At 45.7% G+C, this 27,569-nt stretch overlaps 1 protein-coding gene across 1 annotated transcript in view; it reads right to left on the bottom strand.

Annotated features, from left to right (window-relative positions):
- The window catches only part of ERN1 (endoplasmic reticulum to nucleus signaling 1), a 1,214,209-nt gene that overhangs the window by 786,715 nt on the left and 399,925 nt on the right, over positions 1 to 27,569 (bottom strand). Inside the window, exon 3 of the mRNA XM_044070452.1 lies at positions 325 to 358. Within this exon, the coding sequence (XP_043926387.1) occupies positions 325 to 358 (34 nt within the window). The remainder of the gene's footprint in view (positions 1 to 324; positions 359 to 27,569) is intronic.

Below are 27,569 nucleotides of genomic sequence, written 5' to 3'. Positions count from 1 at the left end.
GCTCTGAAGCTTTTGCCACTCCACTTGTTTGTAATTCTTCTCGGGCCCCACAGCAGTTAGAGCATATGGAAGGTACCCTGGAGTCTTGAAAGCTGGCCAATGGTGATATCTTTGGAAGGCTATAACATACACAGCTTAGGCTACTGCAACAGTAAATGATGAACATTTTTAAATACAACAACTATAAAGTCAGGAAAAGAATGCAGCTAAAATGACTAAATGATACTTTATGATACCTCATTGTCTGACATGTAGGTTAAGCATCCTCTCAAAAGTAGTACAAATTTATAAAAAAAAAATCAGAAAAACGAAAAAAAAACTTACTCTTCAACAAGTGTTGGAACCTGGAGTACAGGATCTATAAAAACATAGAAAAGAAAACATTTAAGAAATATTTCCAAAATTAAAACTGCCAACCCACAATGTATTATGTCAAACTTACATGACTGCTAACTTTTCAGGAACAAACAAGGTTATACACTCAATGTCACTGAAACCTTGCTAAAACATATGCCAGTATATATAGTATGACTAAGGTTACTGCTGCCAAGATAAGTGTTGTGCACAGAATACTGATACATCAGAAAGTAATAACACACTACTAATGAAACTTGCTCCAGAATTTAACTGTTTTACAAAATGTAACAATGTACATGTCTAATTGTTTATTTGTATTTGTTCTCCAGTGTACAGCACTAATCTCCATGAACCTTTTTCAGACTCAGCCCGGGAACAGTGTCTGGTTAGGTCACTTGCTCAGGTCTCACACAGTCAGCCAACGGATGCTGAGGGAATCAAACCTTGCACCACTGAACCACAGGAAACAGCTCGTTAACAGTTCATTTATCCTCTAAGCCAAAAGTCAGCTGCATACGTACATAATTGAGCAAATAAAAATACTTTCTACAATACAAGAAAATGAAGACACACATTCTTATATCTGTATCTATCGTTGTTTTAGTGATTTAAGTGTTTTTGCAACACAAACTGTTGCAAGCAATTTTTCAGCTACGAGCAAGGACAATGGCTTACAAGGTTCCAAAATAGGCCTGTTCGCTTATCAGGTTAACAAATAAATTAAATGAAATACAAGCAAACATATCTGAAAAAGATTAAGCACTACTTTCAACAGTTCTCAGTAACAGTTCTCAGGAACAGACCAGTGTTCCACACTGGAGGTCAACCCCTCGCTGGTTAGATTTGACCATAAACTAATCACTCTGGATATCCACATTCCGCCACCACCCCCGGTCAAAGAAACCACAGTGAAAAACTTTTCAAAAGCAAACTTCACGTTACTTAAGACCGAGGTGCGAAGTTTCAAAGCCCCTATGTTAAAGGATAACGCTGTCCAAGCTGTAAAATCCTTTACTAATGAACTCTACGGGCACCTACAAGAATGCATAGATCATGCTATCCCAAACAAAACCAAGACTCACTCCTCCAAGAAAAGGAAACCAGTCTAGTGGACCCCTGCCATAAACAAGCTATACAACAGGAGGAGGAAACTAATACAGAAAAGAGTAAAATCCGAAGAAGGGAAGACATCCCTGATCAGTATCAGGAAGAAACTATGTTCCCTCATAAAATCATTCAAGGCTAGCTTCGAAAGAAAAATTGCCATGGACTCCAAAGATAACCACAAGGCATTCTTTAGCTATGTCAAGAATCTAAGTGGCAATTCTCAGATCTGCTCAGTTAGTGCAGAATGGCACAAAATACACTGAATCGACCGATATAGCCAACATCCTGGGAAACAGGTTCAGTGCAAACTTCACCCCCCAAAGGGTCCATAACTATACAAGAATGTAGTGCCCCTGAAATCACAGACACTCAGGTTAAAACAGCCCTCTCCAAAGCCAAAAACACAGCACCAATGGGACTTGACAGTGTCTCAGGCTGCGTCCTACACGAGCTAAAAGATGAACTAACCCCTCACCTAAACACACTGTTTAAACTCTGCCTCTCCACAGGCTACATGCCCACAGAGTGGCGCACAGCAACGGTTATTCGACTCCACAAAGGTGGAGCCACAACGAACCCAGGGAACTATCGCCTTATAAGCCTGACGAGCTTGGTCTGCAAAGCTATGGAGTGCATCATCATGGATCTCATTAACAGAGACATTGGAAACCTCAGAACACAGGACCCTACCCAGCTCGGCTTTGTTAAGGAAAGATCATGCCTCCTAAACCTGGTGGACTTCTTTGAGACAGTTACCAAGGCTATAGACGAGGGAAAGGTGGTACACAAAGCCTAGCTAGACCTCGCAAAGACCTCTGACACCATTCCCCATTCTGGTATTATGGGCAAGCTCACCAGCCTGAACATAAACCCCTAAGTCACAAGATGGGTTGCCAACTGGCTCACGGACAGAACCCACATGGTAACAGTTGCGGGAGCTAGGTCTTACTCTAAACCGGTTACAAGTGGCGTTCCCCAGGGCTCAGTCCTAAGACCCCTCCTGTTTGGCATATACTTCTCAGAGGTACAGGCAAGCACAGGAGGACTATGGCTCACCAAGTTCGCAGATGACTGCAAACTAGGGGCTATAACTGACTCTCCAGCTGACACATACATCCTCCAAAAGGGGGTCACTGAGACAGATACCTGGTGTCAAAACCATGGCCTCAAGCTAAATGCCAAAAAGTGCATAGTCATCCCCTTTGGAAAAAACGAAGTACCCATAAACTGCCACATAGATGGTAGCCCCCTAAATACGTAAGATGTAATAAGGGATCTGGGGACCCAAGTAGACAGTAACCTCTCCTTTGATAATCACATTGCCAAAGTGGTTAGAAAATCCTTCTATGTGGCCCACCTAATCACAAAAGGGTTTGCATCCAGATCGAAAGAGGTCATTGGGCACCTCTATGCATCACTCATCAGACCCATCATAGAGTACAATGCTCCATTGGGATGTACCTTACAAGACACCTGCAACAACTGGAAAGACCACATAAGTACCTCACCAATAGGATCACTGGTCTCAAGCAGATGCCCTATGCAGCTCGACTGAAGAAACTCCAGCTGTACTTGGTTACATACCGCCTACTCAGAGGTGATCTCTGTCTGACATAAAAGGCCATGTCCAACCCAGAATTGATGGACATGCTCCACCTAAAGAAAACCATATCCCCTCGAGCCACACGCTCCAGGGATCTAAACCTCACCACAACAATAAATTGGATGTGCTGGAGGGATAGATTCCTGTCCCAGAGACTTCCCATGCTCTGGAACAAGATTCTAATCTACATTAAGCAGAGATCCTTGCTAACCCTCTTCAAGAGAAACCTTGATGAGTGGATGGGAAACAGAAAGTTTACCCCAGGGATCACTTCAAAGGCTCTGCTGGACAGAGGCATAGAGAACTAATCTAAGGGGGTGGCGAAAGCCAACACATTCCGGCTAGGCTTATAAATTCCTTCGGGCAGATAGCCTATTACCTACCTATGAACCTAAGTTCTGCATCATCATGGAATGGGAAGTACAGGTGTGTACACACTTACCATAAATGTAGATGTTAGAGTGTATTCATTGTTGCAATCATCACATTTGGGTTATCCCTGCCAGGGTAGCCCTCGGCTGGCCCGAATACCAGAAGCTTAGTATTTCTGCATCAGTTGCTGTCGCTTGAGTACTGACGTCAGGTCATCAGTAGTATAAAGTAAGGCAGCTGATGCCATTACATCATTATTTCTTGCCCTAACCTGTCAGGAGCCCCCAAAGTAAGACGCCAGGTTCTGGTGGAAGAACACAACCAGTGGAAAATAAATACCAATATGTCCCTTGTAAGGAAAGAAAGAGAATAATGGGGGATGGAGGGAGGGAAACCAGGACTGAAACTGTGAATACACTTGAACATCTACATTTATGGTAAGTGTACACAATTGCACTATGTTCTTCATGTTTCACTGTTGCATTCATGCCCAAAGTTGAGGAAATGGGTGAAGGCAGTCAAAGAAACTAGGGGCTGGCTTGGATGCACTGCAAGACTGCAGAGGTAAACTCTGGCCTGGATTTGGAGAGAAGAGAGGCAGGTGGTAATGCTTGGTAAAAGTGTGAACAGATGTCCAGGTGGCAGCCTCCAGGATGTCCCTGGTGGGGACGCCTCTTAGGAAAGCTGCAGAGGTGGAGGCTGCTCTGGTGGAGTGTGTCCTGACCCCCGTGGGGGGAGGCTTTCCATGCTGTTTGTAGCTGAAACTGATGCAGTGTGCTATCCATTTGAAAATGCTTTGCTTGGAGATGGCTCTGCCTTCTACCCTGTAGCAAAGCTAATCAGCAACTGATCAAACATTCTGAAGGATTTAGTCCTGTCTAGATAGAATCAGAGTTTTCTGTGCACATCTAGAGAATGAAGAATCCTTTCCCCCCTTGTTTTGGGGATTAGGAAAGAAGGTGGAAAGATGAATGGATTGGTTGAGAGCCACACTGGACACTACCCTAGGCATGAAGGCTGGGTTAGTTCTGAGGGATACCCTGTCTGCATGGAAGATGAAGGGTTCCACAGCCATGAGAGCTTGCAGCTCAGAGACTCTTCTGGCTGAAGTGATGGCCAGAAGGAAGCTGTCTTCCAGGAGAAATTTTAGCTTTGCAGAAGAAGCTGGTTCAAAAGGGGGCAGGGTGAGCTTTTCCAAGACAAAGTTAAGGTCCCAAGATGGTGTTGGTGCCCTTTTGGGGGTCTTAAGTTGCTAGCCCCTCTGAGGAACTGTTTGATCAAAGGGTGTGAGAAAAGGGGCTGCTCAGTGGGAAAATGAGCAGAAATAGCAGAGGCATGATATATATAGAGGAGAAAGAGAGACCACTGTGTAGTAGGTCAGCTAAGTAATACAGGATGAGAAGGTTGGAGGACTGTGCCATTTTGGCTCCCTTAGCCTGGATCCAGGTGCAGAACCCTTTCCATTTATCTGCATAAGACTTTCTGGTGCTAGGACATCTGGCCTCATTGATAACATCCAGAAACTGTTTACTGAGGATGGCAGATTGGTTTGAGGTTAGGGAATAAGCCAAGCTGCCAAACTGAGTGTCTGCAATTTGGGATGTATTAATTCCCTTTCCCTCTTGGTCAGGAGGTTTGGAATCTGAGGAAGATGCCATGGAGCCAGCAGGAACAGGCTGTGCAGCAAGGGGTACCAGTGTTGTTGGGGCCAGTCTGGAGCTATAAGAATGGTCCTTGGTTTTTCCTCCCTTATTTTGAGCAGTACCCTGGGGATGAGAGGTAGGGGAGGAAAGGCACAGACTGACCCAGGCAAGCCATGCAGTGAAGCTCCCTGGTGTAGAATTTTCTGAGCTCATGGTTGGTGTGAGAGGCAAAGAGGTCGACCTTCGGGGTTCCCCACTTCTGAGTTATTAGGGTGAGGGTACTTCTGTTGAGTTGCCACTCTTGTGAGTCCAGAAGGTTTTTGCTTAATTGGTCTGCCAGAGAGTTAAGAGAGCCTGGTAGGAATTGTGTTAACAGGTGTAGCTGCATGGAAGAGGCTGTAAGCCAAAAGGTCATGGTCAGCCTGCATAGAGGGTAGGAGTGAGTCCCTCCCTGCTTGTTGATGTACCACATCACAGTGGTGTTGTCCGTTTTGATCAGGAGAATCCCTGGAGAGAGAAGGTGTTTGAAAGCTATCAAGGCGTACTGCACAGCCACCATCTCTTTTTGACTGATGTGCAGAGAGATTTTCTGAGGACTCCATTGGCCCTGTATGCACCTGCTGTCCAGGTGTGCACCCCAAGCGTAGTCTGATGCATCTATGGTGAGGGTCTGGGTGGCGGGGGGTGGGTAGAAGGGTAGTCCCTTGTTGTGGGAGCATGCTGTTGCCCACCAAAGAAATTCCTTTCTGAGGCAAGGAATTACAGTAGAAGAGTTTCCAGGTCTTCAGAGTGTTGACACCAAAGGCTCTTTAGGTACCAGTGAAGTTACCTCATATGCAGTCTGACACATGGAATGAGTAATACGCAAGATGCCATGAACCCCAGAGCTTGCAGGATCTTCCTTGCAGATAGCTGGGGCCTGGTGGCTAGTTGAGAGAAGTAAGCTGTCAGGAAAATTTGTTTCTCTGGTGTAAGGAATGCCATCTGGGATGCTGTGTCCAGACTTGCTTCCAGGAAGATTATCCTTTGGCTGGGCACCTGTTTGGATTTCTTTTCGTTGATTGTATACCCTAGGGAGGTTAGTAGGGTCTTTACAAAGGCCAGGTGCTTGAGCAGCTTTTCCTGGTGGTCTGCCTGAATAAGGCAGTCATCTATGTATGGGTAAATGTGAATATTTCTTTGTCTGCAAAATGCAATGGCCGTAGCCAGACATTTTGTAAAAACTCTGGGAGCAGTAGATAAGCCAAAGGGAAGTGCAGAGAACTGAAAGTGTTGAGATCCTCCCCTGAAGCGGAGATATTTCCTGCATGATTCCCTGATAGGAATGTGGAGGTAGGCCTCTTAAATCTAGGGTGGCTAGCCAAGCGTCCTTGGACAGCATGGGTAGCAGCTGCTGGAGGGCAAGTATTTTGAATTTTGGGATCACCAGGAAGGTGTTTAGAACTGATAGATGGAGGATGGGGTGCCAGGTGCCCTCTTTTCTGGGCACCAGAAAAAGTCTGGAGTAGAAGCCTTGGCCTATCTGTTCTGCAGGAACGTGCTCTACTGCTCTCAGAGAGCAGGGAAAGGATTTGCTTTTGAGCCTCTACGCACAGATTTGGTGGCAGATCTGGGAACGTTTTTGGGGTTGGAAGGGTATGGAAGGAAAATCTGTCCTTGAGACACAATGTTCAGAACCCATTGGTCCTTGGTTATGGTAGCCCAGGTGCTTGAGTGAAATGAGAGTTTTCCTCCTAGGGGGGTAAGAGAAGGTGGGCAGAGGGGGAAGGTGGAGGAGGTGAGTCATTGTGAGTTCTTACCATAAGGGGGTGGCTTAGAACTCCCTGGTTTTGAAGTGGAGGTAGTCCACTGCTTAGATCTCTGCATTCCCTGGGGCTGCTGTCGGGGTGTTTCCACGGGGCCTAGGCTGTGCAGGTTTACACAGAGCAGCAAAGGACCAGTGCTTGGAGGGACAATGCCTGCTGAACCTAGGGGGCTAGACTTGTAAGAAATCCTTAACTGTTTGTATAGATTTTGCTTTTTCTTCCATCTTTTTTAAGACCTCTTCTGCCTTAGTGCCAAATAAGTTATCTTTGTGCAAGGGGGCATCCAACAATTTAGATTTGACATGGTCTGGCAGGGGCTGTTCCTTAAGCCATGCATGTCTTCTAATGACAGATCCAGTGACTGCTGCCCTGCAAGAAGCTTCTAGGGCATCAAAACCACAGTGCAAATTATGTTTAGTTAGTTGGCTTGCAGAATGCATTAAGTCTTGTAAATCTTTAGATTCTGCCCAAGCAGGAAGGGAAGACATTTTTTGTTTAAGGAGTTCCAAGGTATGTTGCTGAAATTTCAGCATATGGAACTGACAATTTAGTGCCCTGATAGCTAGAATAGCTGGTGTGTATACTTTTTCACCCCATCTGTCCAACGCTCGGGAATCCCTGTCTGAGGGTGTGGGATTCTTAGCAGAGGTTGCTTTAATCCCTTTTGGCCTTTGAGACATGACCTCAGGGTCAGCTATTGGGTTTTTAAAAAGATATTTGTGAGAGTCAGGTACTCTGTAGTACCTGTCTGGTTTTCTGTGAGCAGGGGGTAGGGCATCAGGAGTCAAGCTGGATTCAAGGAAAACATCCACAACATCCAGGACTGGGGCGATGGCCACGGGTCTGTATTGCGAAAGATCTAGGAATTCCCAGAGTCTCTTTTTAGACAGAGTAGTCCTGACTCTCCCATTGGAAATGCTCCCTTAAAGTATGCAGGGTTTCCCCAAAGGAAAAATCCTCTGGGGGAGAGGCTGAAGGAATGGAGTCCTCTGCATCAGAATCCTCATAAGTGGAGGGGGGTTGCATGTCTTCATAGTCAGATGCATCAGATTCATCTGACTCTTGTTTAGCCAAAACTACAGGGGACAGATCTCTTTTCCTTTTTGAGGTGGTAGCTTGGCTTCCCCTGATCAGCATGATATGGTCTTCCGCCGTTTTAAGCATTTGAGACCAAGGCAAAGTAGAAGGCGCCCGAGAGTGGGTCATCTGTTTCTTGGATGTGGTTCGAACCCTGGGCCTAAGAAACTCGGTCATTTTTGAAAGAACAGTAGTCGTGAAAGAAGACGTCGGTTTGTGTCGAGATTCAGTAGGGTGAAGGACTTCCTTGGATGCCGGTGCCTGCTCAGCAGCTCCGGACCCATCCAAGGTAGAGATGAATGTAGGATCCTTAATCTTAGAAGAGTTTTGTGGCATACCGGACTCCAAAAGGGTCTTGGTAGCGGCCTGCAATTCAACAGAAGCGGGCATTAGGGGCTGCGAAAGCACCTCACTGAGTACCGGAGGACTAACGACTAGCTTAATGGAAGTGCCGTCGGTACATTTGGACCTGTGCGGTCTCTGTCTTTATCTTTACTTTTTTGGAAGATTTGCTGTCAGATGGCTTACCGAAACATACCGGAATTCGAGGACTGTAAACAAAAGTATCTAGCTACAATAAGGGCCCGACGACGGATAGTTCTGGCATTGAACGAAGCACAGAAGCGACAACTGGAGACGTCATGGTCTGGGCCTACACAAGTGACGCAGTAAGAGTGGAAATTTCGGTGTGGTATTTGCTTTCCACAGGCGAGACAATTGTTAACTTTTTCTGACATCGGTTAGTGCAAGAAAAAAGGATCCCCAATGGGGTACTTATCTTCAGAAGACTTCAACTTCAATTCGGAGACGAAAACTCAGGTAGCGGCCGACCAGCACTCGTGCAAACTGCTTCTGCTTCGGACTCTACGCCAAGAAAGACTGATGTAATGGCGTCGGCTGTCTTACTTTATACTACTGAAGACCTGACATCAGTCCTCAAGCGACAGCAACCGACGCAGAAATACTAAGCCTCTGGCATTTGGACCGGCCAAGGGCTACCTTAGCAGGGATAACCCAAATGTGATGACTGCAACAGTGAAACACAAAGAACATCTGCCACAGCATGCATCGAGTGTGGCTGCGGTATGCAGTAGGAATATAGGAAGAAAGTGTACATGCCACTATGGGTTGAGGAGACCTGTACTTGAGAAATCACACTCAAACAATCGTATCACATCCTTTAATCACAAAAGAGGATAATACAGTAACTTACTCAAACAGTATGTCTTCCAGTAGAAACTGGTCACAAACAGTAAATCATAACATGGGTTTACCCACCTTATGCACTCTGCTTTTTACTGGTTTATTTTTCAGTAGGGGCACTCTTCCTTCCATGGACCAATGTTGGTCTCATGTCTGAGAAGGTGTTGACACATGGAGTGTGAGACTCCTTATATGTACTATGTTGTCACATGCTCTCCTCAATTCTACAGGCCTGAAAGCCTCACATGAAAGTGTGCTTGAGGTTGGCAAATACCCAGTACTAAGGCTAGTACAATACAAAGCAAGATGGAATCGGTCTTATTAAAGAGTATCTAGATGTCATAACCATCGTAAAAACAGCTGTGCATCCCCAAAATAAAGGGCCAGAAAATAGACAATTACCTTATACAACTAAACAATAACATTCCCTGAAGAAAAAAAGAAGTTATGTACTCACCATAACGTTCCATCTGAGTAGGTATTTCATTTGTCTGCAACCTGTGGGTATCGGATCCGAGCCGGGAGCTTTCCAAGCTACAAGATCCGAGCTCCTAGCTCCTCCCCCTACCCGTAATCCCCTGCTAGCTGCTGTATTACCTCAGATCGACTTTTTTGCCTTATCACCCAACTAATCACCTCGAGAGAGGAATACACCAGATGTAAACTCCTGACAAGAAACTTACAGGTAACCAGAATATCCCGAAAAAGGTTCGGGGGATGGCGGGGGGGGGGTCGGTTGCAGACAAATGAAGTACCTACTCAGATGGAACATTATGGTGAGTACATAACTTCTTTATCTGAAGTAGTTACTTCATTTGCTCTGCAACCTGTGGGACAGAGTCCCCAGCTACTCAAGAAGGAACCTGGGTGGCCTTTACGGAAGGATATTCTGAAGCACTGTGGAGCCAAAAGAAGCCCTGCCTCTCGAAATCATATCTAGTTTATAATGAGAAATGAACGTATGAGAAGAGGACCAAGTAGCTGCTGAACATATGTTGTCCAAGGGAACCCTAGACCAAAAGGCTGCTGAGGTGGCTACAGACCTTGTAGAATGAGCGTGAATTCCAATAGGGGCTGGTTTGCCTGACGATATATACCCTTGAATTATGCACTGACAGATCCAATTTGCTACAGTCACTTTGGAAATGACTTTACCCATGGCTGATTTTGCAAAGGATACAAACAACTGGTCTGATTTGCGAAAATCTTTAGTTCTGTGCAAGAAGAAACGTAGATGTCTGTGCACATCCAATTTGTGCAACTTGTATTCTCCTTTGTTCTGAAAGTTTGGGAAGAACACTGGTAAATTTATTGACTGACTCTGAAGCCACCTTAGGTAAGAAAGATGGGTTAGTCCTGAGGGACACTCTATCCTTGTGAAAGATAAGGTAAGGGGGTTTCATACACAGAGCTTGTAATTCTGAAACCCTCTTGGCCGAAGTAATAGCCACCAAGAAGGCCATTTTCCACGACAAGAATTTTAACGGAACCGAGGCCGCAGGCTCAAAGGGTGGACTTGTCAGGGCTTGTAAGACTAAGGTCAAATCCCATGGGGGAACCACAGTTTTTACAGGCGGCTTCAAAAGAAAGATGCCTCGCAAGAAAGTTTTGCATAATTTTGCAGATGCCAAGAACCCTAAGCAATCACCTACATGAAAATGGGAGATGGCCGTCAACTGCACCCTTGCCATAGAAGCACTTGCTCTCTGCCGAAAGATCAGTGACAGGAAGTCCAGAATAGTCGGAATAGGGACTGTAAATGGGTCCAGGTCCTTGTCTTTAGCCCAGATGGAGAAACGTTTCCATTTACTATTGTAAAGTTTTCTGGTAGACGGCTTATGGGCCATGACCAGTATGGCCTTAACGGGAGAAGAGATGCCGGGAGTCCTAGCCATCATTGGAACTGGATCAACCAAGCCGTAAGCTTGAGGTTGACCAGGTTCGGGATTTGGCAACCCGCAGGATGCGAGATCAGGTCTGGCATGGGATCCAGAATCCATGGAGGAGCCACACTGTGAGACCGCAGATAAGGGAACCAGATCTGTCGAGGCCAGAATGAGGCTATGAGGATAACTTTGCTCCTCAACCGACAGACTTTCTGTATGAATTTTATCATGAGCGGGAGGGGAGGATATGCATATAGGAGACCAGGAGGCCAAGCATGAACTAGAGCGTCTCTGGGACTCTCCCCTTTGGGGGGAAGTATTGCGAAGTACTCGCTGCATTTTGTGTTTAAAGGAGAAGCAAAAAGATCGCAGCGAGGCCAACCCCATTTGCGGAAGATCTGCTTCACAACAGATGGATTTAGAGACCACTCGTATGGAGTGAGAAGTACTCGACTCAGTTTGTCCGCTAATACGTTGGACTGTCCCAGAATGTGCATTGCTATCAGAAATCGGTTGGTGGATATCGCCCATTCCCAAACTCTCATGGCCTCTCGACAAAGGGGATAAGATCTGGTTCCTCCCTGTTTGTTTATATACCAGACTACTGACATATTGTCTGTCTGGATTGCAATAGTCCCCAGAGGGAGATGGTCGTGGAGAGCTTGCAACGCCAAAAGCACCGCCCTCATCTCTAGGACACTGATATGCAAAGCGGCCTTTAGGGACGTCCACGTGCCTTGGACGGATCTGCCTGAACAATGCCCCCCCCCACCCGCGGTGAGAAGCGTCCGGGATCAACATGGCTTGGGGCAGGGGGATCACAAAGGGCCTCCCTTCTCTGAGTTCCCGCGCATGGAGCCACCAAAGTAGGGAGTCCTTGCAAACTCTGCTCAGTGGTATTGGCGTGTTCAATGGGTGGAGTGATAGGGACCACTGGACTTGTAGGGTCCACTGTAATATCCTTATTCGCAGGCGTGCGTGAAGGGAGAGACCGATTGCTGCCGTCATAGACCCTAGTGCCCTCAGGACTAACTCCGCCGGAGGAGCAGGACTCTGAAGAAGGGCTAATACCCGATATGACAAGCTGCTCAGCCTGTCTGAAGTTAGAGTAGCTTGAGAGATACGGGTAATCCAACATGGCCCCTATAAAATCCAGGACCTGAACAGGGCACAGGGAGGATTTCTGCAGGTTCACTGATATGCCTAAGTTGTGGGCAAGGTTCAGGGCGTAATCCCTTGCCACGCAGAGCTGATGCCTGTTGGCGGTGGTAAGGAGTCAGTCATCTAAGTACGGGAAGACCTGAATGCCCTGAAGTCTCAGGTGGGCTGCAACCACTGCCATGACTTTGGTGAACACCCTGGGGGCTGAGGTGAGGCCGAATGGAAGAACCCTGAACTGATAATGACTGGCTCCCAGCCGGAAGCAGAGGAACCTTCTGGATCGTCTGTCCATCAGAATGTGGTAGTATGCATCCTTGAGGTCTATAGAGCACATCCAGTCGTTCCCCCGCAGAAGGGGGAGAATAGATTGGAGGGTGACCAACCGGAATTTTTCCTTGGGAATGAACAGGTTCAGACCGGAAAGGTCTAAGATGGGTCTTAGGTCCCCCGTTTTCTTTGGCACCAAAAAGAACCTGGAGTAATAACCCAATCCGGAATGATCTGGGGGAACGGGCTGGATGGCTCTTTTTCTTAGCAACTTCGATATCTCTGAAGCCGCTGCCTCCCTCTGATTGGGTGGTACATCGGGGAGGCGTCTGGTCCTGGGGGGAAGGTTTATGAAGGGAATGGAATAACCTCTGGATATGATACAGAGAACCCATCGATCTGTCGTAAGGGACTCCCAATTTGACAGGTGCTCCATCAACTGCACCCCGGCTGCCTCCAGAGAGGGACAGTCGGGCAAGCCCTCAGGGCTGCTGCGCGGGCCTGTCCGAGAAAGGCTCTCTAGACCCGAAGTTACGCGGCCCCCCTCTGCCTCTGGGCCGGCGTCCACCTTGTCCTCCTCTGCCTCTAGAGGATGAGGGGTCCGAAGTTGGATGGGATTACTGAGATTTACGGAACCACAGCTTCTTTTGTCCCCTCTGATTCCTGGAGAAGGATCGTTGGGGATTAGAGAAGCAGACTCAGACGGCAGACAGCGTCTTCCCGTCCTTTTCGCTTTGGACCAGTGTATCGCGAACAGTCTTGCCAAAAAGCAAAGATCCGTCAAAAGGGGTGTTCGCGAAGGACGCCTTGAAGGGATCCGCGAAGTCGCAAAGAAGGAGCCAGGCGTGACGTTGCAAGACGACCCCGGCTCCACTGGCCCTAGCGGCTCCCCCCGTTGCATGGGAGAGAAGCCGCATGGACGCATTAGAAATGGATTTTAGAGTGGCCATTCGAGTCGAAAAAACATCCTTGTCTCCAACAGACATGGACTCTGGGGGGGCTGCAGCGTATTCCTTGATCAAGTCTCGCTGTAGCCTGATGGTATATGCCATACAGTTCAGCGCCCTTATCGAAAAGGTCGCTGAAGCAAACATCCACTTCCCAATGCGATCCAGTGCTCGAGATTCCTTATCTGGCGGGTGGACCAAGAACTCTCCTGAGCGAGTTCTCTCTTGGTGGCAGCCGCCACCAACATGGTATCAACGGGAGATCCCTTGGCCCAAGACTGCCTATCTGTAGGGGGGCTAAGGACTTTATCAGGACGCCTAGGAATTGGCTCCACGGTGTCGGGCTCCTTCCACGCCCTGGTAGTAATTAAGTCTACCAGGGGGTCAGCCGGAGGGGACACCCAGGAGGTAGATGGGCCTGCCTCAAATGCCTCCAGGAAGGTTTTTGGGCACACCACCCCCCTCTAATACGCAACATTTCCATGATGTCTCTGAAGGAGATATCCTCAGGGGGTGACCTTGGGGAACCTTCCCTTTCATCTAAATCCGTGTCAGTGGTAACGGACTCAGGGGAGTCCAGGTGCCTCCTTTTACACATACGTTTCTGAGGGACCTCCTCGGTGGGACTATCCGAAGAGGGCTCATCCACGGGTTCTTGTTCCTCCAAGGGAACTAGCTGGAGGGCTTGGGCAGGCTGTCCCGATGGTTGGATGATGGAAGATAGACCCTCATACAGTGGGGGTATGGGAGGATCCGAAGCCCAGACCGGGGACCTGGAGGACCTCGACAGTACCCTCTCCACTACCTCAAAAGCCAAAGGAGAACTACTCTTGCCAGGCTCCGAAAGCATTCTCCTCAGCTCCAAGGTAGGGATCGGGGTCGGGGCTGATGCGGTCGGCGCAGAGAGAGAGGTGTGCTCCGAACCCAGCGGCGTTGAAGACACACCAACTCCCCCGGATCAGACGCTCAGCCCTCGGCCCCGAGAACTCGGATCCGACAAGCTCGAGGGCATAGTCGGCATCAAAGAGACCAGCGCTATCGGCGCCGACAAATCCCCGGCTCCGAAAGGGCCCGGATCCGATGACTCAGAGACCCAAAAACGAGTCGGAGAAGGAGTGATCGGGGCAAAAATGGGGGCTGCACTCCCTCCCAGAGGGGGGGGAGGCAAGAGCACCCCCATCTGCATTTGGGTCTGTATGAATCGACGCATCATCCGATCCATGTCCGCTTCGGTGAGGCTTCTGGTCGACCTAGAAGAAGTCATCGAGGCTGGCCAGGAGGGCCGCCTTGACGACCTCGAGGGAGACCGGTCCTCCTCCTCCGGCTCCTGCGAGAAACTGGGTGAACGGAGCTGAGAGGGGGAGGATCTGGAGACCCTTGAGGGAGACTTAGTCACTTTAGATGGCGGGGCTGAGGGTTGAGTCTTGGCCCGCCTTTTATGGGATTTATGTCCCTCCTTATCCTTGTGCCTCTTCTCTCTGGTAGAAGAGGCACCAGCGTCGCACGTGCTCGAACCCAAAGAGGGAGGTTGAGTCCCGGGTTGAGCAAGAGGCGCAGAAGGCACTGGGGCTGCCGAGGCAGTCTGAGTGGGAGAGGAAGAAGAAGCCGATTCTTGGGGTAGCTTACCCACCAGGATCAGCTTATTCTTCCTATCCCTAAGCGCCCGGGGGTTAAAGGCCGCACAAATTTAGCAGGCCACAGATAAATGGGCCACCCCCAGGCATAAAACGCACTGAGTGTGGCCATCAGCTGGTGAAAGCTTATGGCCACACTCAGTACATTTGGAAAAAAAAAAGGCTTTGGCCCTTCAGCCATTTTATATGTCTCACACACACACACACCCAAACACTAAAGGGGGGAGGGGTGACACAGAGAGAAGGAAAAAGCTAACTATAAAAATAACTAAACTACTGATAGGAAAAACAGGGCACTGCACACATGTACACAACTAAATTTTTACAAAAGCTATAGAAAAAAAAGAGGTTTTTAGCAATTTAATGATCTCACCGAACCAGGAGCTCTTCAAAAGTAGCTACATCAACCGCGGCAAAAAACGATCTGAGGTAATACAGCAGCTAGCAGGGGGTTATGGGTAGGGGGGAGGAGCTAAGAGCTCGGATCTTGTAGCTTGGAAAGCTGCCGGCTCGGATCCAATACCCACAGGTTGCAGAGCAAATGAACTAACTACTTCAGATTAGTAAGCAATATAACAAAACACCCAAGAAGAATCCCAAGCAATACAGTTACCCATGGGAGGTGGACATTTACAGTATCCCTTCCAACACAGTTATACCAAAAACCTGTCATACCTTTAACTATTCTTTCAACATGCAGCATTTTGTGAATCTGCTGACAGCTGCCCATGTAGCAGCAACTAGAATAACTTGACCAAAAGCAGTTCTAAACTAAACTGTTGAAACTTCTGCTGCCCTAATGGATTGTACTCCAACAGTGATTTGCAAAGATTTTTTTTACTTGACTTGCAACAAAATGTAATACAGTGGGCCAGCAACTCAAGATTTACTGCACTTAATTATCAAACAAAAGGCAATACGGTGTGCCAGCTACTCCCTCATAGTTTATCTAGTAGGCAATAATAGTCAACGGTAGGGCAGGTTTTCTTTCTCTTCCATAAAAGAGAAAACAGCTGATTCCATGGGTATTTGATGCTGCAGTCTCTCAGTTGTCAATTCTCATCCAGCATATATGTGGAAGTGTATCCCTCATTCTAGTAGTCTGAATTAAAAAAGTGAGTGAAATGGGTTGATTCACTGATATTTTGAGGAGAGGACCACCTAGAGTATGGATAATGAATTACTGTTTAGAAACATTTTTTTTCCTTCATGAAAAGTCAATGTAAACTGATTTACTAAGCAGGGCTTCTAACTCTGGAATTCTTGCTGAGATTACATTAACAAGAAAATGTACTTTCCAAGACATTTACTTAGTACCCATTCGGTCAACTGTCTTAAATGGAGACAAGAGTCAACCTTCAACATGTTGTTCAAATCCCAGTTAAGAAAGATGTGTCTGCTTGGAGACCTTAACTGGAACACAGCCTTTAAAAAGGTTGTCACAGATGGATTTGCATGAAAAGGTTGGTATACGTGCAGCCACAAAGGATTAGAATGGACAGTTCAGTGAGTCTAGGCTCCATACATTTTTTATGATACCTAGGACTTGGTCACAGAAAGAGTTCTACAAAGCTTTGAAATTCAACGTTGTGACTGGAACGCAATGCTCTGTCCTGCTGCTGGGTTAGGAAGAAGACTAGTTAGGTTTGTCAATTGAACTATGGCTGTTGTGGTCAGGAAGGAGCTATGAACAACAGATCGGCTCTGTCCTGCTTCGTTTTCAGCACTGCTTTCTGTATCAAAAGAAAAGGAGGAATAAAATGGCAAAGGTGATGCCAAAACTGATACACATGAACCAATGGGGTTTGTGGAGACGAAGCAAACATTTCACAACATTAACAGAACAATGGTGATCCAGAGGGAGCAGCATGTAAGAAAATGCTGCCATTATTGGTGGGTATAGATGCAGTGAAAGCATTCAGAGTAAACTGGGATTTTACGAGTATGGCAATGGAAGCATTTGTATTTCCTGACACAATAATAAGGTTAATTAGAAGGCTATATGAGGGATCGGAGGCAACAATCTAAGTGGGAGGGTTCCTTTCAGATAATTGTGTCTGAACAGAGGAACCAGGTAGGGGCGTCCTCATTCCTCTTTGTTATTTGCGTTATAATTAGAACCACTGGCAAAGAAAATAAGGGACTCAGAAATTCAAGTACATCACTGGTATGGTTTTCAAGAAAAGTTGGCTTTATTTGCAGATGATATTTTGTACCTGATGGAACCAGAAAAGGACATATCGGTGGTGTGGAATATCCTGAGATAGTTCTATTTTTTTCAAGATATAAAATTAATGAAGATAAAACAAAGGCTATAGCTAAAAAATATGTACCCACACATGAAGTGACCCAGCAATACCCATGTTTATGGGGACATGACAAAATTAAGTACTTAAGAGTATGGATTAAAAAAATTTTGTTATGGCAGCTAAGCATATGCGGGAAGAGACTAAACAAAAGATAAAACAAAAGCTGAGAAACTGACACTCCTTCCTATGGATATGGACAGCAAGATACAAGCAGTAAAACTGTTCTCATCAACCAGAGAAGTTGTGGATAGTAATTAATAAAGAGCTGAAGGACTTTATTTGGGAAGGGAAGAGGGCAAAAGTCAAGTGGGATAAGTTGATCCTCCTAACAGAACAAGGAGGTTTACGATTACCTGATTTGAAGGAATATTTTACAGCTACACAGTTAAGGCTATTGTACATAACGCAAGCAGAAAGCAACACCCTCTAATTTCTTTGCTTTCTCTTTTTTCTCCATGCATCCATGCTCTTGCATTCAAACTCTATCTATAATTTGCTCACTGAAATAAATAAATAAATAAATAAAGCAACAAGTCAAAGTGAAAAGGGATGATGAAGCAGGAGGGTAATTCAAGAAATAAAGAATTAGTGGGATTTTGAATGCAGATCCTTAAGGAGAACAACAGTCATACTAAATTTTATATTCAAGTAACAGAAGGTATACCAGGAACTAAGCCAACAGAATATGGAGGCAGGAGATTCTGCCAACTGGGATGAGTGCAATTAGGGGTAAACAGAATACACAACAGGGGCTGGAATTTACAGCAGGAAGTTGGCAAAGGAACCAAGGTACTGGGAACAAATAATTAGAGAAGGAAAGGTTACAGAATGGAAACAGGCCAAGAAGATATTTGGATTGCAGGCTAGTGATTGCCTTCTCTATCAGGGATTGATAACAGAGTACAGACAATAAGAAAGGGAAATTCTTAATGAAAGACCTGCACTAGTTGAATTTTTAGTTGAATCTAGAACATAAGCTGATGTTAAAATAGGGATCATTAGTAGGGTATATAAATACTGAATGTCAGAATAGACTGGGAAAGGAGATATGCAATTCACAAAGAAACAATGGGAGGACATATGTATGCTCTCAAATATGCAACAAACTCTAAAAGATCTGGGATTTTTGCAAATAAGTGTTTGCATAGATACTTTTATACCCCAAGCAGACTCCAAAGAATATTTCCTCAGGTAGATGGCAAATGTTGGAGGTGTGATTGGGGAGAAAGAAGTAACTGGGAGCATAAGTTTTGTGAGTATAATGAGCTGGCAAGGCTTTAAAAATTCCATACAGAGTATCCTGTCAGGAATATTGGGCAAACAAAGGGGTGTAAATGAGGAATTTTTTTTTGAGCTGGGATACAGGATCTAAATTGCCTAGACATAATAAGGCCTTTTAAAATTTAATTCTGGTGGCTGTTAAAAAAGCATTTACTAGAAAATGTACACTGAAATCTAATCCACCTATACTTGAAGTAGTGAATATTGCAACAGAGATAAAAGAACAGGAAGTGGGATCTTTAGAAAAGGGTAGGAGCAAATTACATAGAAAAAATGGAAATCGTGGGACAAATACATGCAGAAATATATATTGGAACAGGAATGACATTTAAGAGAAGGCAGGAATTGAATAATTTATGTAATGTTGCTTAGGCTATAGGATATATAAAAATATATGTATATTTGTAAACGTGAACTTGTTACTATGGTTTGATTACTTTTATATCACTAAGTTTGCCTGTGCCAGAAGTGATAATTCAGAAAAAGATGCTAAAAAAAGAAATGTCCTTAAAGCAAAAAAGGAGGAAAGGAAGAAAGGCATAAAATTATCCAGACATATGCAACAACTGGAATGCCCACAGAGATACCTTACTAAAAGGTTACACGGTCTAAACAACATGCCTACATGGAAAGACTCAAAGCCCTGTCACTATACACAAACTGTTAAAGGGGTGACTTGCGACTGGTATACAAGGCATCCTCCAACCTAATACTGATTTTTTTTTACTACACATCAGCAAGTCAAGTGGCATCAGAAATACTCAGTCTAGGGTTCTAAACCTATTCTGCAACATCAACAGAATGGTTTGGAAGGACAGGTATATCTTCCACAGCACACCACTGCTTTGGAACAGACTTCCCATCTTCATAAAACAAAGCTCATCCCTGTCCACATTCAAGTGCAACTTGGCTATATGGATGGGAAATGGAAAGTTTACCCAAGAACTTTCCTCTGTGCTACTACTAATGGACAGAGGTAGCTCTTAAATGCTTTATCCCATGCATGGGTCCCCTAGTTATCCTCATTAGGGGTAACATATAATTATTGACCATGGGATGGGTAAAGCTAATCAATATCCAAATAAGACAGTTTATTTCAAGCACAAAAAAGGAAACTGACTAGCTTAAACTGGCCTGCAAGGACAGCTAGCCTAGTACTTTTCTATGAAACTATGGGTTAGGTTCAAATTCACGAGAGAGAGATGGGGAAAAAGCATTTACTTCCTAGTGAGTCTTACAAGCAGCGAGCAAAACGTTTGCAATTGTTTATGGAGATGTATGTGAACAAGTTCACTTCTGGTATATCCATATTTGTACAATGTTTTGAAAATTCTGAGCATCTCATTTCTAGTTGATGACCAAGGTTAGCTGCCTACTGAGGGAATCTGCTAGTTAGTTCTGTAGTGCTCTCCATGCATAATTTAAAGAATCACTTGCAGTCATCGGTGTTATCTACGGTGGTGGTGGTGCGGTAGCATTGTCGCCTCACAGTAAGACACTGTCCGGTTCGATTCTCAGCTAGAGTGCCTTCTGCGTGGAGACATGCGCGAATGGGCGTACCTTCGTTGAAGGTTGTGCGTCAGGGCTGGCAAATCGGCACGTAAAAATCAACTACCAATCATTAGCAGACCAGAGTTCCACTGTGGCGACCCCTGACCGGGAGAAGCCGAAGGACAACAACAACAACAACTTGCAGTCATCTGTGTTACTAATGGAGAAAGCAGAAGAATCACTTTAGACAGGTTTACAGGATATCTTCACCACCAGAGTCTATTTGTTAACCAAGGAAGAGGAAGGTTAGGCTCTAGAGAATCTGAAGGCTGGTTCCAAATATCTGTGAGGACCCACTGTGGCCTTCCCACATGTAGCCTTGTCAGGGGAACTAGGAATATACAAAATGACATGGAGTCTTGTCAAGAGATCCATGTTAATTTTCAGCAAGTTCTAGCTCACCGAAAGAAAAAAAGAAGTTATGTTCTTACCATAACGTTCCATCTGTGTTGTTGATCTTCATTCATTCATTAGTGATAAGCATCGGTTCCATCCTCGGAAGAGAGTCGGACATTATAACAAGCTCGTGCCAGCCAAAAACTCTCGAGCTAAGCTTACCCATAGTGCCCCTCTCTCTATCACCTCAGATCGAGTATGCCCATAAGAAAGGAAGAGAAAAAGCAGAGACTTTATCTGGGCAAATTACATATTATAAGGTAGGACCAAATCTGAACCTCCAGGAGTCTTTTGGAGGGGGGGTGGCGGGTGGGAGGTAATGAATGAAGATCAACACAGATGGAACGTTATGGTAAGAACATAACTTCTTTATCTGATGTTGTTAATCTTCATTCATTCATTACTGATGGGACAGAGTCCCTTGCTACTTTATTTCCTGGGAGGCTCAATGGAAGGATATTCCAGAGTACCACTGAATCAAAGGAAGCTCTCCCCTGGAGACCAAACCCAATTTGTAATGCATGATAAAGGTGTGAGGAGTGGCCCATGTTGCTGCTGTACAAATGTCATCTATGGAAGCTCTTGCATGGAAGGCAACAGATGTTGCGACTGATCTGGTTGAATGTGCTTTGACCTTAGATGGTAGAAGAGCTTTGTTTTGTCGATAGATAAAGCAAATGCAATCTCTCAACCATTTAGATAGAGTCACTTTGGAAATAGATCTTCCCAGTTTTGGTCCCGACAATGATACAAGTTATTGGTCAGATTTTTATAGTGATTTAGTCCTGTCCAAGTAGAATTGCAATTGTCTATGCACATTAAGTAAAAGTAGTGAATATTCTCCTTGGTTAGAAAAATTTGGAAAGAAAATTGGCAGATCAATTGTTGGGTTAATAGTCAAATCGGAAATACCTCTGGGTAAGAAGGTGGGATTAGTCTTTTTGGAAAACCATGTAAGGACGTTTTATGCACAAGGCTTGTAGTTCAGACATTCGTCTTGCTGAGATAATAGCTACCAAGAATAAAGTTTTCCAGGATAAAAATTTTATATCGCAAGTGGCAGCAGGTTTGAAAGGAGGACAAGTCAAGGATTGCACAACTAATGTCAAATTCCAGGGCTCGATTGGCACTTTGAAGAGTGGCCTAATGGGTGTGACACCTTTCAAAAAGGTTTTACAAAGACAGTGAGAAATCAAGGATGAGTCCTGGAAGCCATTGTAGAAGTTAGAGATAGCTGCCAGGTGTACTCAAATAGTTGAAGCTGCCGCTCCCGAAAGGAAGAGGTTTGATAAATAATCCAGTACCAAAATAAGCAGAGCTGAAAATGGGTCTATTCCCTTTTCCTTGGGGGCAAATTATGAATATTTTCTACTTGCTGAGATAGAGTTTCCTGATGGATGGTTTATGGGAAGCCAGGAGAATGTGACATACAGGGAAGGATAGGGTATTCTGCCTGGCAATTACTAGAAGTGGAGGAACCAAGCTGTCAGCTTGAGGCTCGATATGTTTGGATGTGTCAATCCTTGTGGGTGCGACAGCAATTCCGGAGTTGGATCCAGAATCCATGGGTGATGTACTAAATAAGGCCAAAGAAAGGGAAACCAAACTTGTCGGGGCCAATAGGGTGTAATGATGATTATTCTGGTTCTCAACTGAAGAGCCTTCTTTAGAAACTGTGGGATCAGAGGAAGGAGAAGGAAAGCATAAAGAAGTCCCATGGGCCAATCTTGTACTAGAGTGTCCCTTGGGGACTCCCAGGGGAGTTAGGGTAATGTAGCTGCTGCATTTGTGTTTTGTGGGGATGTGAATAGATTGCAGCAAGGCTGGCCCTAGCAAATGAAGATCTTTGCCACTATGACAGGATTGAGAGACCACTCATGAGGCAGGAGAATGCATCTGCTCAGTTTGTGTGCAATTACGGTGGAATCCCTGGGAATGTGCATTGCTGTCAGAAAGTGGTTTGAAGCTATGGCACATTGCCAAATTCTCATGGCCTCCTGACACAACGGGTAGGACTTGTTTCCCCTAGTTTGCTGATATACCAGACTATGGACATGTTGTCGGACTGGATAGCAATTGTCCCTGGCAGGAGGACAAACTGGAATACTTGCAATGCTAGAAGTACTGCCCTCCATTCTAGAATACTGATATGCAAGTTGGCCTCCACGGGTGACCAAGTGCCTTGGACTGTATTTCCCTGGAAATGCCCCCCCCCCCCAAAGGGAAGCATCCATGGTCACTATGGCCATGGGCTGAGAGGGGGAGAAAGGATGACTCCATAGATCTTTTTCTGGCTTCATCCACCAAAATAAGTCTTGTTTGCATCAATTTGTTATGCAGCTCTGAAAGGACATAGGATGAGTCAAAGGGGACCACTGTGTTAGTAAAAGGGGTCCTGATGGAGAGATGAAAAGTCAGCAAGCAAATGAGAGTAGTAGTGCTAAAATTTAATTCGTCCTCAAGTCTTGATGAGTACCTTCACGAGGTGGACCCTGTTTTCACAAAACCTCACCAATGCGACACTGATATAGATTGTATTTTTATAGCGTTTATCATGGACAGAAGTAAATCAAAAATAAAAAGATAGCTGGGTGCACAAGATCCAGGATTAAAAAGTGCCCAATCCTGGTAGACGCACTTGTGCCAGGACTGGAAAAAAATGACAATGCAGAATCCTCAAAATACAGAAACATTCCTACAATGGGGCCAAGCCAGGCTCAAGGGGAAGATGTTGTAGAAGGGATTAGAAGTTGACAAAAACAACAAAAATTGATTGGCCAAAGAAGACGATAGAGTGGACTATTGAGGAAAAGAAAGAAATTATGTATTGTTACTATTATGCAAAAAGCTCAGAATTTCCAGACACAAGATGTACAAATCAATTGAGAGAAATTCGAGGAAAGAAAAATACTTCCACAGGAAAAACTGTCGGAAGTTTCAAATAAAAAATTTACTTTCAATAATACAACAGATTTTTGAATATATAGATGAAGGAATTTTGATCAGTTTGGAAAAAGAAGCATCTGAGGAAGTGAGAAAATATAAACAAAACCTACAGATATTTGAAAAAATATAAAAAAGAAATATGGACATGGGAAAGAAAGAGAGATTTGATATGGTACAATGTTTATGCAAAGGAGAAAGCCAAGTTAACTAACATAGAGAAGGCAGTCTCAAAGATATTCGAAGAGAAATACAGGCAAAGGCATCCTGACATGGAAAATTTCACAATAAAAAGAAAGAGCACAAAGATATAATGTAGAAAAGATGATTAGTAAAAAAGAAGTTATGTACTCACCATAACGTTCCATCTGAGTAGGTAACTTCATTTGTCAGCAACCTGTGGGTATCTGATCCAATCCGGCAGCTTTCCAAGCTAGAGATCCGAGCTCCAAGCTCCTCCCCTTACCCATAACACCCTGCTACCTCCCTCCAGTCCTCAGATCGAGTTTGCCTGATTATCATACAGCACCAAAACAAACCACCTGAACATCCTAACCTGATACCTACCAGGAGTGAAACAATTAATCGTTCAGGTACGAACTATAGGTTAGGGGGACGGAGAGGGGGGGGGGTTGGTTGCTGACAAATGAAGTTACCTACTCAGATGGAATGTTATGGTGAGTACATAACTTCTTTATCTGAAGTAGTTAACTTTATTTGATCAGCAACCTGTAGGACAGAGTCCCCAGCTACCAAAAAACTTGGGAGGTCCTCAAGGAAGGATATTCTGGAGCACTGCAGAGCCGAAGGCTGCCCTCCCTCTGGATATCAAATCTAATTTATAATGTGAAATAAAGGTATGAGAGGAAGCCCAAGTAGCCGCAGAACAAATATCATCCAAGGGTACACGTGACCAAAAGGCAGCAGAGGTAGCCATAGAACGGGTAGAATGAGCACGAACCCCCACGGGCTCAGGTCAACCAGAAATTTTGTACGCGAGTAAAATGCATTCAGATATCCACTTGGCTAGAATCACCTTCACTACTGGTTTACCTAGAGATGGCTTAGCAAAGGAAACAAAGAGCTGCTCCGACTTATGAGAGGCAGCAGTTCTGTGCAAATAAAAGCGCAACTGTCTATGCACATCTAAAGAATGGAGTCTGTACTCCCCTTTGTTCTGGTAGTTAGGAAAGAAAACAGGCAGATTAATGGATTGGTTGACGTTGGCCTCGGAAGCCACACTTTAGGTAAAAAGGAGGGATTAGTCCTGAGGGAAACTCTGTCTTTATGGAAGACAAGATACGGGGGTTTAGAAAAAAGGGCCTGAAGTTCTGCTATTACCTCGGCTAGACGAGTATCAATCAAGAAGGCAGTTTTCCAAGACAAATACTTTAAGTCAACCGAAGCTGCAGGTTCAAAGGGGGGACCAGTAAGAGCCTGTAGAACTAAGGTTAGATTCCACCGAGGAACCGCATTCTTGACCAGAGGTCTTAAAAGAAAAGTGCCCTTCAAGAAGGTTTTGAAAATCTTAGAGGAAGCTACGGGGCCAAGATTGTCTCCAATGTGGAAGTGGGAAATGGCTGCCATTTGAACCTTCACAGTTAAAGAACTGGCCCCCTGATGAAAAATGTGGGATAAGAACTCAAGTACTGCTGGAATGGGAGCCGTAAAGGGGTCCAGATTCCTATGCCCGGCCCAAATAGAAAAATGTTTCCATTTACTGTGTAGACTTTCCTGGTAGAATGCTTATGTGCTGCACCAGAATGGATTTAACTGCGGACGAGATGCTGGGAGACCTAGCCACTAACGGAACTGATCAACCAAGCAGAAAGCTTGAGGTCGTCCAGGTTCAGGGTTTTCAGTCCTGAAGGATGAGAAATCAGATCCGGAATGGGATCTAAGATCCAGGGAGGAGCTATGAGATGAGACTGCAGGTATGGGAACCAGGTTTGATGAGGCCAGAATGGGGCTATGAGGATAACCCTGCTCCCCAACCGACGAGCTTTCTGCAAGAATTTTGTCATTAACAGGAGAGGAGGATAAGCATAAAGAAGACCTGATGGCCAAGCATGAACCAGAGCATCTCTGGGGCTCTCCCCGGGTGGAGGGATTAGAGGGAAAAACTTGCTGCACTTTGCATTCGAAGGCAATGCGAACAGATCGCAGCAAGGTTGACCCCATTTGAGGAAGATCTGTTTCACTACTAAGGGATTCAGAGACCACTCGTAAGGTGAGAGGATAGTTCGACTCAGCTTATCCGCTAAAATTTTGGACCAACCCGGAATGTGTGTTGCTAGCAGAAAACGGTTGGTGGATATCGCCCACTCCCAAACTCTCATGGCCTCTCGGTAAAGAGGGTAAGACCTGGTCCCCCCCTGTTTGTTGATGTACCAGACCACTGACATGTTGTCCATCTGAATTGCAATAGTCCCTAGAGGAAGAAGGGCATGGAGAGCCTGCAATACTAGAAGCACCGCCCTCATCTCCAGAACATTGATATGCAGAATGGTCTCTGTTGGAGTCCACATGCCTTGGGTGGGTCTGCCCATGCATTGCCCCCCCCCACCCTAGGTGAGAAGCAACCGTGGTCACCGTGGCATGGGGTAGAGGAATAAAAAAAGGCCGCCCTTACCGAAGCTCTCGGGAATGGAGCCACCAAAGCAGGGATTCCCTGCAAACTGTGCTGAGGGGAATAGGGGAGTACAATGGATGTCGAAGGATGGACCACTGGACCTGCAAGTTCCATTGAAGAACACTCTCATATTCAAGCGGGCTAGGGGTGAAAGGTTGATGGCCGCCGCCATAGACCCTAGGGCCCTCAGGACCAATTTCGCCGGTGGGGCCGGAGACTGTAGAAGGGTTAAGACATGGAGAGTTAGGATGCAGAGTCTGTCCGACGTCAAGAAGGCCTTGGACTGAAGAGCGTCTATTCTGGCCCCTATGAAGTCCAGGACCTGAGCAGGCTGAAGGGACAATTTTTGTAATTTATGGTGATCCCCAATAGATGGGCCAAATGCAGGAAATAATCCCTGGCCGAGCATAGTAGATGCCTGGTGGGAGCAGCGAGGAGCCAGTCATCCAGGTAAGGGAAGACTTGTATTCCTTGAAGCCTCAGGTGGGCCACTACAACTGCCATGACCTTGGTGAACACCCTGGGGACTGTGGTGAGGCCAAAAGGAAGGACCCTGAACTGATAATGACTGGCTCCTAACCGAAAGCAGAGAAACCTCCTGAATCGCCTGTCCATTAGAATGTGGCAGTACACATCCTTGAGGTCTATGGAGCATATCCAGTCATTCTCCTGCAGCAGGGGGAGAATAGAATGACTGGTGATCATCCGGAATTTCTCTTTGGCAATGGATAGGTTCAGTGTAGACAGGTCGAGAATTGGTCTTGGGTCCCCGTCTTTTTTGGCACCAAAAAGAACCTGGAGTAATTGCCCGATCCGGACTGGTCTGGGGGGACGCGCTGTTTGGCTCTTTTTCTTAGCAGCTCTTTTATCTCTAAAGCTGCCGCCTCCCTCTGATTGGGTGGGACATGTCGGAGGTGCCCCGGCTGAGGGGGAGGATTTAGGAAGGGAATAGAGTAACCTCTGGATATTATTCGGAGCACCCAGCGATCTGTCGTGATGGACTCCCAATGTGCTAGGTGTTCTGAGGAACACCCCCTGACTGCCTCCAGGGAGGAGCAGTCGGGCAACCCCTCAGGGTTGCTATATGGGTCGATCGGAAAAGGGTTCCCTCAACTTGAAATTCTTCGGGCCCCCCACCTCTGCCTCTGGGCCAGCGTCCACCTTGTCCTTCCCTACCTTTGAAGGACAAAGGGTCCGGAGCGAAATGGGATTGTTGAGATTTCCAGAACCATATCTTCTTTTGTCCTCTCTGGTTCCTGGAAAAGGACCTTTGAGGAGCTGAGAAGCGGATTCCGACGGCAGACAATGTCTTCCCGTCTTTCTCGCTCTGGAGTAGCGTATCGCAGACGGTCTTGCCAAACAGCATAGAACCGTCAAAGGGAGCATTCGCGAAGG

This window comes from Protopterus annectens, chromosome 4.part1, assembly GCF_019279795.1.
Source record: "Protopterus annectens isolate FY-2018-M chromosome 4.part1, PAN1.0, whole genome shotgun sequence".
Taxonomy (NCBI): Eukaryota; Metazoa; Chordata; order Ceratodontiformes; family Protopteridae; genus Protopterus; species Protopterus annectens.
Note: the sequence above shows the minus strand (reverse complement) of the source record. Positions and strands in the feature narration are given on the sequence as shown.